The following is a 14,302-nucleotide window of genomic DNA, read 5'->3' as shown; positions in this document are numbered from 1 at the left end:
CTTGATTTGTCTTTCTGTTGCTTCATTGTTGGTGTATAGGAATGCAATCGATTTCTGTGCATTGATTTTATATCCTGCAACTTTGCTGAATTCATGAATCAGTTCTAGCAGTTTTTTTTTTTTTTGTGGAATCTTTTGGATTTTCCACGTAGAGTATCATGTCATCTGTGAAGAGTGAAAGTCTGACCTCCTCTTGGCCGATTTGGATGCCTTTTATTTCGTTATGTTGTTTGATTGCAGAGGTAAAAACTTCCAATACTATGTTGAATAACAGTGTCGAGAGTAGACATCCCTGTCTTGTTCCTGACCTTAGGGGGAAACCTCTCAATTTTTTCCCATTGAGGATGATATTAGCATTAGGTTTTTCATATATGCCTTTTATGATTTTGAGGTATGATCCTTCTATATCTACTTTCTTAAATGTTTTTATCAAGAAAGGAAGCTGTATTTTGTCAAATGCTTTCTCTGCATCTATTGAGAGGATCATATGGTTCTTGTCCTTTCTTTTATTGATGTGATGAATTACATTAATTGTTTTGTGGATATTGAACTAGCTCTGCATCCCAGGTATAAATCCCACTTGGTCGTAGAGAAAAAAAAATTTTAATGTATTGTTGGAGCCAGTTAGGTAAAAGCTTGTTGAGGATTTTTGCATCCATGTTCATCAGGGAAATTGGTCTATAGTTCTTCTTTTCAGTGGGGTCTCTGTCTGGTTTTGGTACCAAGGTAATGCTGGTTTCATAGAATGAGTTTGGAAGTTTTCCTTCCATTTCTATTTTTTTGGAACAGCTTCTAGAGAATAGGTGTTAACTCTTCCTTAAATGTTTGGTAGAATTCCCCTGGAAAGCCATCTGGCCCTGGACTCTAGTTTTTTGGGAGATTTTTGATTACTAATTCCCATTTCCTTACTGATTATGGGTCTGTTCAAATTTTCTATTTCTTCCTGTTTCAGTTTTGGTAGTGTATATGTTTCTAGAAATTTGTCCATTTCTTCCAGATTGCCCATTTTATTGGCATATAATTTCTCATAATATTCTCTTATTATTTTTATTTCTGCTGTGTTGGTTGTGATCTCTCCTCTTTCATTCTTGATTTTGTTTATTTGGGTCCTTTCCTTTTTCTTTTTGATCAAACTGGCTAGTGGTTTATAAATTTTGTTAATTCTTTCAAAGAACCAGCTTCTGGTTTCATTGATCTGTTCTACCATTTTTTTTTTTTTTTTAATTTCGATAGCATTGATTTCTGCTCTAATCTTTATTATTTCCTGTCTTCTGCTGTTTTTGGGTTTTATTTGCTATTCTTTTTCCAGTTCTTTAAGGTGTAATGTTAGGCTGTGTATCTGAGATCTTTCTTCCTTGTTTAGGAAGGCCTGGATTACTATATACTTTCCTCTTAAGACCGCCCTTGCTGCGTCCCAGAGGTTTTCAGTTGTGGTGCGCCTTGTTTATTCTTATTCCCTCAACATTACATATTTTTGCTAGTCTATCTTAGGGATAGATATCTAGACATGTGATTGCTAGGTCAAAGGGTAAATTCATGCAAAATGGTACTACTTATTGCCAAATTCCCTTCAGTAGGGGTGTACCATTTTGTGTTTGAGAAGATTTTGAAAATAAAGTTCCCTAGTCTCTGACCTACTGAATCAGAATCCTGAGATCTGGGTTCCCAGGTGACTTAGATGATCACCTAGGTGTAGGAAGCCTGTTCTACAGGAAAATTTAAGGGCAACATTAAATTAAACCCAATTAATTGCTCACTTGATATGTACCTGTGCTATGCACTGGTGGGAGAAATCCTAAGATAAATATAAGATAGTCTCTTTTGGAGGATCCATAGCCTAGGGAGTGGAAGAGAAACAAACATTCATAAACAAATCACTGTAAAATCATGTGATTGCTTGTATAATAAAAATGTATACATGGTGCTAAGGGAACACAAAAGATGAATAAGTGTATCTATGCAAATTGTACCTAGGATAGATTGTTACAGACTGTTCCAAATAAAAGCATAATTATGCACTTAACAAACTTCTTTCAAAACTCATTTGGTAAAGTCTCCTTTCTTGAGAAGAAATAAATCATGAGTCTAATTCTAAATGTATTCCATTTGTTAATTCTTCTTTGGTTTATTCTTTGATGTGGCTTCCACTTTTTGAATTGGAACTACCATGGACATCTATGGAGATTTTGAACCTAAAATTGTAACATAAAGTACTAAGAAAGTACTAACATTGTGATATTTTCAGCATAAAAACACTACCATAATCATGATCATACTGTGGTGTGAATGAAATAAATAATGCCATTCATGTATCTCACAGGAGAGAAGATAAAAGTCAATAAAAAGAGAATTATTTATTAAAAAGATCTAGTGTTACAAGAACAGTACACAGAACTATTATCTGACTGTGCCTTCCACATGATATATACCATTATATATAGTATATATACAGATTGTATACAATATATTTAACGGTTTGACATGGAGTCCACAGTACCTTATTTTGGGTATGCAAAACATTTACTTTCATGAAATTTTTATTTATGAAGTGTTTTTTCCTTCATAGTTCAACTGTCATTGTACAAAAATACAGTCTCTTTAGTGACTTAAGACTGTGCGGTTATTATCCCATCCAAGAAAAAGCTCACTCAGTACTGCAGCTGAAAAATAATGTACCTTGATAAGGAATGCTGTTCTGTTTTCTACAAAGTAACAAGTATGTAATACAGAAAAACATAACATAAACATTTAAAACCTGTGTTTTTTATAGTTTATGATGCAAAATACATATTCTTTGCAGGTTGAGTAAAAACATCCCTTATCTCCAATTCCTGTAAGAATACATCAGACATTCTACTTGTAAATATTCTATCAGATGTGTACCATCCATCAGCTAGTTGAAAACATTGGTTAATTTTAATTTGCCACAAACTGACATATTTTACTGGACTTCATTTTATAAGAGTTTCAGTAATAACTTAATTCTTAAAGTCCTTCACTAAATCTAGTATAAAACATCACAGAAAATAAAGAAAATTATTTGATTAATCAATATGGAATAGAAATTATTGCCCTTTCTCTTATATTCTTGCTGCATCTTTTTTTTCAGATGCAAAATTTGTTCCTGCAAGCTACACTATATTCATGAGAGTTGTATCTTTATATTTTCACTTACTAAACAGTTTGCATTCCTCTATTTGCAAAGTCCAGCCTGTCCCACTCCAAAGGGGTACTGAAAGAAGGCCACTTGGTTGTTATAATTCACAGGCTTTAATATTCACCATCTGTAGTCATTTACTGTAGTAATCAGTTAACTAAAATAGTCTTGTAAATCACTTCTTGTTTGTTTAGGGGTGTCTTGGATATAATTCCCCCCCAAAGAGAATGAGTAAGCAACTTAAATAGTTGTGCTATGGCTCTGAACCCAATCTTTTAGGATGTTCAAAACAACAATTCCAATATATCCTGATTCTGTAAAGATTAACCTCTAGAGCCAGCAGTGTGAACTTATTAATGCTTCATTTTGCTTGCTGTTATGGATGGTACAAACAGAATTAACAGGCTTAGATTTTATAAAATAAAAGAAACTACTTTTCTTTTATATTAACATCATCTGCAAAACTAGTTTCTTCAAGCTCTTTTTTTGGCATTTGACTTTGCAATAACTATCCCTTCAGGCATCTTCTTGGGTATTAGGTGAACTGTGGCATATTCTTATATCAGTTGGAACTTCTATATGATTATCATCAAGTAGAAAACTTTCACTACAATTTCAAACTCTCTAGGGTCACTTCCATTCAAGGTAACTCCCCAAAATTGCAAATGCAGATGATTTCCCAAGCAGTGTATGGCTAGTTAGACTAGCTGAGCCCTTATACTGAGGCCGTATTTCCACAGCTTAATTCAAAGATCAATTTATTCAAGATGTTCTTTTTATTCTAGTAGTTGCTAATATTTTATAAGTGGTATGTGATGCATGGAAGTATATTAAAAATAAAAATTTATTTGCTACGCTTGAACTATTTTAATCCACAGACTATCTGTATGCATAATTATTTGCACAACAAATTTTGATTGTCCTTAAAATTGGTGACAATTAGAAGAAAGCCCTGGACCTAATTCAACATCTGTTTTGGCAATAGGTAGGGAAATGGGAAATCTGTGTCCTGTATTCATTTTTTTTTCAAGTTAGCACCTTTGGCAGCATATTAGTGTCTGCCGTTTTTAGTGACCATATTTGTGCGTGTGACTTTAATCTTTTTTGTAACTAAAATAAACACTATATTTGCAGCTGGATAACATAGTAATTAATGAAAAAACAATAGCACTTAAATTCATTTGGAATCACTTTCTATTTACCTTGCGCTAATGTAAATGGCTTATTCCCTACCCTAATAATTTGCCCTAGGGATGCATATAGAATAGCATATTGACAAATTTTGCTATTTTTCTATGCAATAACTAATAATTTTTTGAGAAAATTTTTGTGTACTTATCCTATAATGGATCACACAACTGAGTTATTTTTTTCATATCTTCTACCAGTTTGTCAATTGGGGTAGTTAGCCAAAGGAAAAATGATAGTTGCAGAGTCTTCAGCAAACTTTTCATTCTCAGTTTTTTTTTTGTATTTGTGTTTGAAACAGATCTGCTAGAGACCACTTAGTTAACAAATGGATGGCACACATTCAGGATCATCAGATATAAAATCAAATTCCAACATATTAAAAAAGTAAAGAATACATTTGACAGAAATTACTTTTACTTACAAAAAAAAATTCATTACATACAATCTGCATATTTTTATTGGACCAAGAACTGTCCTCTCCATTTACAAAATCAAAGAGAAACCTGATGGATAAGTCATATTCCCCCCCAACCTCTTGTAAGTGCACCATGTGCAGTCCCAAAATTTTAAAGCTCATCTCAGGGTCCTGGGTCTCCACTTACACTATACTCTATTCACCGCTATTTTCACGCTAAAGCAAAGCAAAGCAAATTAAGCTGCAGTTTTCACCAAGAGGTTGAGGGAATCATCAATGCCAAGAGTAATGTTACCGATGGTGAAGATGGAGAGAGTGTGTGGAGGGTCGATTGAGCACTAGTGATTTTCCCACCTGTGAAAATAGAGAAGTATTAAATGGAGCAAATTATTTTGGTTTTGCTTGAGCTAGGAAAGAATTGTTTTTAGGTATGTAATACTAATGAGTGCAACATGGGTTTGTTTCTAATGAGGGTGTGCTTATAAAATAAAGGTTTCCCAAAAATTACATGGAAGGTAGAATTATATATGGAATACTGTGATAAAAGGCTATGTCAAATAAAAAAAATCTAATCAGGAAATTTAGTGTAATTTTCACCAATGATGTAAATTTCACTGATGGGAAACATCCCAAATTCCAGGTATGAATTATAAAACAATTTCTACAGTACATTGTTCAGAAAAGGGAACAAGAATAATTAGCAAAAGTTTGTGGCAAAAAGAATTCCTAATTCAATTACTTCAGTCAATTTTTGAATTTAGTAATAAAATTATTTAATTTATTATACTCATAGCTTATTCATTTATTTAACTGTTTAAGTTGACCAGGCTTAAATTTTAGATTTTCATACCTAACTTGGCAAAGGAGAGCCATCTTTCGTCACTCTTCCCTACACCCAGTAGAAATTCTTCCATCTTGAGACCAAATTATTGTATGCAGTTAATGAATTAGGGGGGTTGGCTGTTAGATTAAACTTACTGATTTGAATTGATTAGTTTGAAGTAGTTTAGGTAATGCCACATAACTAAGCTCCACATAAACTAAATGTTACCCTTAGATTTAACTTTACTAATGGTTCCTCAAGCCAGAAGTCTGAAGTATCATCATCATGATTGATATTTAATGAATGCTTGCTATATGCAATGTGCTGTACTGAGCTCTTTACACATATTATCTTGTTCGATCCTCATGACGTACCTATGCAGTAAGTATTGTTTTTATCCCCCTATTGCAGTTGAGGGAACTGGAGCTTAGATAATAGAACTTGCTTGAAGTCACTGAGCTGGGATTAGTGGAAACAGATGCTCTTATGTATTGTCTCTCTTAAAATAATGACTGGCCTTGCCCTTGATTGAGACCTTAATGATAGATTAATAATAAAATAAATGTATCATTCAATTTTTGGAATCATCCTTCTGTCAAGTTATTTTCTCTGGCCAGAGTTGAATGTTAATGGGATCTGGTTATAATTTTTGTTATGGAAATAGTATCTAATTTTCCCCAGATGTTTACTGAAGAGCTGAAGAATCATTTGTTTGGTAACACACACACACACACACACACACACACACACACACAGCAGCAGCAGCAGCAAATCTTTACTTTGAAAATTTTTACAGCTAAGGTGCTAATGAAACTATTAATCAACATATTAGAGAATGTTACATGTAGTTCAACTTGTACAAAAGAGGAAGTGCATGGCTACATGTGAGCTATAAGAAAGGCATAAGGAGAAAGCTTCACTGGAGTGATATGCATGCTTAATAATAAAAGCTGTGAAAATAGTTTTTTCTATTTTTTTTTTTTTTTGAGAGTGACTGAGTCCTTGTCAAATCCACTAACATGATACTTTTACAAAAACATCTCACTTTCAGAATGCTAAGTGGGGACTATATCTCAAATTTCACATAGAATCCACAAAGAAAAAACATTATTTTAGTATAGCAAATCAAAACAAAATACAAACAACTACACTGAATTATGTCTTAGTCCCAGCTGCAAAATCAATAGCTTTTTCACTTGAGCAAGTCCTTGAACTTCTTGGAGCTTTTGGTTTTTGGAAATGATAAGAAAGAAACCAATTGTTGCTTATGGGTCTGTGATAGACAATATTATGTTTTCACTTCATTAAAACTCAGAAACGTGTTGCACTAGCCATATCATTTTAACTAAAACATAAAAGTTGACAATTTGTTTTTCATGGAATAGAAGTTACAGTACAATGGGAGAATCAAGGTCTTTAATAAGTACTCTCAAACTTGGGGCTGATATTGTCCAGATGACACTTTACACTCTGTCTTAGAGTTGAAAGGAATCTTGGGGATTTGGAGAATAATAAAATACTTAGAAGTTTGTTAAAAGGATAAGATAATATATAGAAAACACCTAGCATAATGCCAAGAATATGATCAAGGGTCAGTAAATGCTCATTGTATTGTTGTTTTTAGAAATTTGAGACTTATGAAGCAAATAAAGAAGAGAGTTGTCATCTTTTTCATTTTGTGGACATAATCTGTCAAGGTGCTCTTGAAAATTTATACTCACATATGAACAGTTCAATTGTGAACTAATCAGTGTGGAGACATTATTACCTTTCTTGCTCTTGAAACTATACTTTTATAAATGAATCATAAAGTGTATTAAGTTTTTGTGGGGCCACAATATATTTAAATTCTTAGGCCTTTTCACCTGAATTTCTGAAAAGTGTCAGATTTCCTATATCTTGTGTTTTTTATTTTTAACATTTCATTTTGAAATAATTTTAGATGTGTCAAAAAGCTATAAAAATAGAACAAAGAATTCATCCAGATTCCTTAAATGTTTGTTTCATCATTGTTGCTTTATTATTTTCTCTATAAATATATACAATTTCCTGAGCCATTTGAATGTAAGTTGCAGACATGATGTACCTTTCACCCTAAATACTTTAATGCATAGTTCCTAAAAATAAGACATTTTCTTATATAGCCACAGAATTTTTTAAAAGAGGAAATTAATATATATATATATATATATATATATATATATATATATATAATGTAATCTATAGACATTATTCAAATTTTATCAATTGTCCCAATAATATCCTTTATCTCATCTTGTATTTTTTAAATGTTTATTTATTTATTTTGAGAGAGAAAGAGAAAGAGCGAGAAAGGGAGAGAGAGAGAAAGAGCTGGGGAGGGACAGGGGAAGAGAGAGGGAGAGAGAGAATCCCAGGCAGGCTGCACAATCAGCACGAGGCCCAACACAGGGCTGGATCTCACAACGTGTGAGATCATAATCTGAGCCGAAATCAAGAGTTGGACATTAAACCAACTGAGGCACCCAGGTGCCCCTCATCTTGTATTTTTATGTAAGAGTTTACTTATCAAATATTATGTCAATGTTTTTTTTTCCTCAAAGTTTCATTCTAATTATTTTCTTCCCTATATTTGCCTTCTACCTCATTTATTTTTATTTTTTTTCTACCTCATTTTTTGGCATCAAAAAAATTCATATATAATGCCTTTGTCTTAATCCAAATTGATAAATATGTTGAATACAATGAAGCCACATACAGAGTCCTATAGGATATCACTGGATACCTCCCTTTGGGCTTACAATCTGCTTGAGAATGATAATAAATAATGTTCATAATTTCCCATTAATTAAATGCACATTACATATTTTTATTCAAGGACTTAATGAAAATTGTCTAATATTTTCTTAATGAGAGATTTGCATACTTTATTAAATCTTTTGTTTCCTTTTTTGACTACATCAATGAAATGGTTATTCATTACCAAATTTGTAAAGTTTTTGTCCTATAATTCCTTTGCTGATGTAATAATGATGGTAGTGGTAAAGAGGTAAAGATATGTGGCCTTGGAGACAACCATACCTGGGTCCAAATCCTGGTTCTTCCACTTAGATCTTAGGCAAGTTACTTAAAATTTCTCTGTAAAATATGAATAATGCCATCTACTTCATATAATTGTTACTAAGACTGAATAAGATGATATATTTAAAGGACTTATGATCGTGCATAACACATAATAAAGGCTCAGTAAAAGCTGGAAATTATTAATATTGTTAATAATAACAATGAGTCACAAATAAATTCTGGAAATCTAATGTACAGTTAATAATACTGTAGTACATACTTGAAAGTTGCTAAGGGAGTAAAGTTTAAATGTTCTCACTACAAAAAGAAATGGTACTTATATGAGGTGATGAAGGTGTTAGTTAGATAATGCTATGGTGGTAATAAATTTGCAATGTATAAGTGTATCAAATCAACAAGTTGTATACCTTAAACCTACAAAATTTTATGTATGAATTATGTCTCAGTAAAGCTGACAAAGCAATACAAAAATAATACACAATAGAATTTACAATTTATTTTGAAATCAATAAACATGATCAAAGTTTAATTTTAAGAAGAATTTCCTTTAAACTTTCCTGTACCTCATTCTCCATTATCTAATGATAAAGGTGACCAAGATAATAGAAAAATGAGTATGTTAAAATAGTGCAATGGCAGTTTAAAAGCAATATTGCAGGGGCACCTAGGTGGCTCAGTCAGTTAAGTCCCAGGTCATGATCTCACGGTTCATGAGTTAAAGCCCTGTGTTGTGCTCTGTGCTGATCTGTGCTGACAGCTCGGAGCCTGGACCCTACTTCAGATTCTGTCTCTCCCCTCTCTCTGCCCCTCCTCTGCTCATGCTCATGCTTATACTCTGTCTTTGTCTCTGTCTCTCTCTCAAAAATAAATAAACATTTAAAAAAATATTGCAAAGTTGAAATAGCCAGTAAGGTGCTGCTTGAGACCATGATAGGCAAGGAAATTTCACAAATAAGCACATTCTAATGAAAAGATCAACCCCTTTCTAGATTTGTAGAAATTCTGCACTTATGGACATACTACCATGGTTTGTATTAATTGGAGGATGGTATGGAAATCAGAGTGAGAAATGAGACCCTTCATGTGAACCATGCAATTCATCATATTAATTTTGGTGAGGCTTACACTATTTGTTGGTAGTCATGAAATTAAGCCTATTATGTCAATCAAAACATACCTGAATAGGATGGCACCCTGATTTGGGAACTAGCCGTTCCATCCCCTCCTTCACTGTATGCTCGAACTTCAATAATATAGACTCCAGCATCAGGGAGTGGTACTACTGCTTGAGGTTTCTGTGTTTCAATAACTTGACTGTTGCTGTGCCCCTCTTGCCTGTAAAAAACCTGGAAATAATAGCAGAGGTTTAAACATTTGCTATTCAGTTGAGGATTCCAAATGTTTATTGACTGACTACTGTATGTCACATTTTGAGCAGAGGGAGCTTACATCTTTGACAGATATGTAAGCAAATATAATGCATGTGCTATGTGCAGCATTGGAAGTGTAAAAAGATGCTATGAAAATATAGAAGAGAGAATTTAATTCTGTCTGTGGGTTAGGAAACACGTTTTAGAGGAGGAGATGCCTGAACTAAGTATGTGAAGATAAATAGAGTTCACCAGTTGGAGAAAAGGATGAGAATTCTAGGAAAAGATAAGAGAAGATTAAAAAATACACCCAAGCAGTACAAAACCATAGCATTAGGTATGGAATAAACAGAAGATATATGGAGATGGTGATATTGAGACTAGGGCAGTAGGTAGTGAGGGAGCATATCACTAAAAGTCTTTTACTCTTGGTTATTGAAATGGATAGTATCCCGAGTGAGTACTCACAGCTGTCCTCTTCAATTGAAAGGACTAAAGTGATAATTTCTTAAACGCATCAATAATAAATCCTTAACAATGTAAGAAATGGCTGGAAGTTAACATTTTAGTGTTTTTACTTTTACTTTTGTTGTTGTTTGCTTTTCTGTGAACTGGCATTTGGATACTTTGGCCGGTAGAGGGAAGGCTTTTTCAACACCTGTCCGTGGTGCTAGAATAGAACATGTATTCATGGAAGTTTCAGAATTACAAATTAGGACATAGAATTATCCCATGTTTACATTTTAGGAAGCAAAGAACACAGGAGTTATGCAATTTATACAAGATCAGGTGGCTAGTTAGGGAAAATATTGCATTGGAAGGTTAGTGTTCTGATGATCAGTTAAGAGCTGTTTCAGAGCTATATTATATTGTATGTACTTACAGATCCCAATTCAAAACAATCTCCTACAAACAAAACAAAGCAAAACAAAACAAAACACAATCTCCATATTCCTGTCTGGGCAAATTTGGGCAAGTTACTAATCTTTCTAAACCTCGAGTGCCTCTAGTATATAATAAAGATAATAATTTTTCTTTCATGGCTTTGTTAGGAGAATGAAATGGGAGAATTCATATAAAATGCCCATCATAGGGGCGCCTGGGTGGCGCAGTCGCTTAAGCGTCCGACTTCAACCAGGTCACGATCTCGCGGTCCATGAATTCGAGCCCCGCATCAGGCTCTGGGCTGATGGCTCAGAGCCTGGAGCCTGTTTCCGATTCTGTGTCTCCCTCTCTCTCTGCCCCTCCCTCGTTCATGCTCTGTCTCTCTCTGTCCCAAAAATAAAATAAACGTTGAAAAAAAAAAAAAAGAAAATTAAAATGCCCATCATAGGACCTGGTGCATGGTAAGCTTAATAAGAGAAAGCTACTTCTGTTGCCATTATTGTTCTTTGTCAGTGGTCAGTATTTCAATTGCATCATAAAAGATGGACTGTCTTAGGAAGTTAGACAAAAAAATTGTACTTTTTTTCCTTCTAAAAATATGTTTTGCACTTGAACCAATGTACATAGAGGGGAATAAACTTTAGCAGAACAATATTGATATATATTGAAGTCTGCCTGCATCTGATTCTCCCCTTTGCATTCTGGTAATATATGGCCCCTCAATTTCATTTCCTTTATCTTTCACAGATTTAAGTTTACTTCAGGGTTTCAGGAGAGAAGTAACTTCTCTTGAAAAGTATATAACCTGTGCAATAATTGTATGTACTGAAATACTTATAGGGAAGGAAGTCATAGCCTCAACGTAGCTTCAGAATGATAGGAGTATCATCAAATATTTATTGGGCATATCATGTGGGCCAGGAACAGTGCTATGTATCGGAGATTCATAAGAGAACAAGACCACATCGTTCCTGCTCTCATGGCACTTACAGTATAACAGTAGAGACAGATATCAATGCAATGAAGTGTGATATATACTGCAATAGGAACTGTGTTTAGTGAGATAGCAATGCACAGCATGGGTACTTGGTCAAGACTTGAGGAATCAGAAACATTTCTCAGAGCATGCCCATAGCAGGTTCTTTCGGCTTAAAAAATTATAATTGTGTCAGAATTTATGTTTCTCATTTTGACTGTAGTAGTGTAATGAATTAGAATTCTAATCATCCACATGAGGTAATTAGAAAGCAAATTTATGGCAATGGGAAAGTATGTAAATTGGTGGGGATTGGCAGGGGAGTGACTGTTTTAGAGGACATTCTTGTTATGGTTCAATAAATTACAATTCTTATGACAAAGAAAAATGCAGCTAGTAATGCATATCTAATGCTTCTGTAAAATCCAGAGTTGAAAAAAAATTTGTGGATCAGTTGAGATTTAGAGACAAAAGGTAAACGCAGGAAAAATGCCAGTTAATGGTAGCAAAAGGAGTTTGAAATTAAATGTGGCTTTTACCAATACATCCAGGGAGATGTGATGCTATGAGACAGTAAGTGGGTATACTAAGTGAAAAGATACATTAAATTAATGGTTAGTCTTAGATACTTTAGAGAATCTTGACTTATTTTAAAATCCTGATTTAGAAAAGATGAATTAGAATGAGGAATGTGTGAGTTAGCTAAGGAGTTAAGTCAAGGCTAAGTCAAGACATGTCAGAAATAGTTATTGACAATAAGGAGGCCAGAGAATACTTTGCGAATCTGGACATTTACAGAATGGCAGTTACCATGGCAGCTATCTTTAGGCATAAAGGAAAGTGTATTTTCAAGACTATTCTCAAATTCTCCTTAACAGCTGGGAGGAGTGAGTTATTCAAAGAAGTAATTCTAAACAAAAAAAATTAAAGCTGTACTGCTATTTTGAAAGGCATGGTCTGGAAATGGCTAGTCCATATGTCTGATGCTAACAGAATAATGGCATGAGTATGCTTAAAGATATAACAATAAATTTTGCTGGTTTTACTATAAGTGCCCCCTGAGAAGGATGGATCCAATTAAAAGGAGGGCCTATTCAGCAGCTGAGCATCTTGGGAATAGTCAATGGGGACAGCTGCTCTTCATAATAGAGGGCAAGGAATCTGAAGCTCTAGTAGAAAGAGGAGGGTGGGGACAAGTCAGCAAAATGGTAGAAGCAAGATGAAAAAAGTTGGGAAGCACAAGTCCCAGTAAGAAGCCACTGACTGGAGTATAGCCAGATGCACTTTTAAGAACAGGACTTCCATGGGGCGCCTGGGTGGCGCAGTCGCTTAAGCGTCCGACTTCAGCCAGGTCACGATCTCGCGGTCAGCGAGTTCGAGCCCCGCGTCAGGCTCTGGGCTGATGGCTCGGAGCCTGGAGCCTGTTTCTGATTCTGTGTCTCCCTCTCTCTCTGCCCCTCCCCCGTTCATGCTCTGTCTCTCTCTGTCCCAAAAATAAATAAACGTTGAAAAAAAAAATTAAAAAAAAAAAAAAAAAAAAAAAGAACAGGACTTCCTATGGACAATTTTCAGATCCTTGCATCTAAGGTGTGCTTTTCACTCTGCCTGCTCCCGCCAACATTTCTATCAAGTCTGCTTTGTACATGCATATATTTAATAATATATGTCATTTCTGTTTTCATTTTAAAAATATTTTATAATGAAAAATTTCAAGCATAATTACATGTAAGAGAATTATATATGAGTCTTTTTAAATTTTGGGGTATCACAAGAAAGAGGCTGTGTCCATACATAGGGTGAATATAACACGAAGGAACAACTGCAAGATACCGGAAATCAGTGAGACTAGAATGATCATAGACATTAAGTCCCCTGAGAAGCTGGATAAATATAGAGGTTGGCTTCCTGGATAAATATAGAGGTGGGCTTCAGAATTCTGTAGGGTGTGGAATAAAATATCAATCCAAGTGTACATATATCTCAGGAGTCTGGAAGGCCCTGCTATCTAAGTTAGATAAATAAATATAAACTTCTGTTTATATTGATGGATCACATAATAACATGTAAACTTTGAGCCTGATTTTCCCTTACTCTCTTTGGCTCTGTAAATAGGCAGAAAGTAGAGGTGATGGGGGGAGATGTACGGAAAAGTAGTTGTATATCTAGGAAAGGATATTTTGTAGATGTAGACTAGAAAAATAAGACCTTATTTTTTTTGGTATGTAGCCTGAGGTCCTTGTCCTGAATTCCTTCTGAACTGCTTGCATTATTTTCTGAGTATATAAAAGTTTCTTTTGCTGGGGAAGGTAATATTTGCACAAGTGAAAGTATAGCTCCTCGGGATTTGATAATTATTTTCCCTTTCACTTGAACTTAAATCTATGTGAGAAGAATAAAGTGGAGATAAGATGGTTGTTTTACT

At 34.3% G+C, this 14,302-nt stretch overlaps 1 protein-coding gene across 3 annotated transcripts in view; it reads right to left on the bottom strand.

Annotated features, from left to right (window-relative positions):
• Window positions 1-2,335: 2,335 nt before the first annotated feature.
• CNTN5 (contactin 5) overlaps window positions 2,336-14,302 on the bottom strand; it is a 1,391,028-nt gene continuing 1,379,061 nt past the window's right edge. For all 3 annotated transcript variants that reach the window (XM_086678621.1, XM_086678620.1, XM_086678619.1), the window contains 2 exons: window positions 9,827-9,995; window positions 2,336-5,117 (listed from right to left, as the gene is read on the bottom strand). In XM_086678621.1, coding sequence (XP_086534747.1) covers window positions 5,014-5,117; window positions 9,827-9,995 — 273 coding nt within the window. In that variant the 3' untranslated portion in view covers window positions 2,336-5,013. The remainder of the gene's footprint in view (window positions 5,118-9,826; window positions 9,996-14,302) is intronic.

Source organism: Puma concolor, chromosome D1 (genome assembly GCF_028749965.1).
Source record: "Puma concolor isolate L17-30 chromosome D1, mPumCon1.1.hap2, whole genome shotgun sequence".
Classification (NCBI taxonomy): domain Eukaryota; kingdom Metazoa; phylum Chordata; class Mammalia; order Carnivora; family Felidae; genus Puma; species Puma concolor.
Note: the sequence above shows the minus strand (reverse complement) of the source record. Positions and strands in the feature narration are given on the sequence as shown.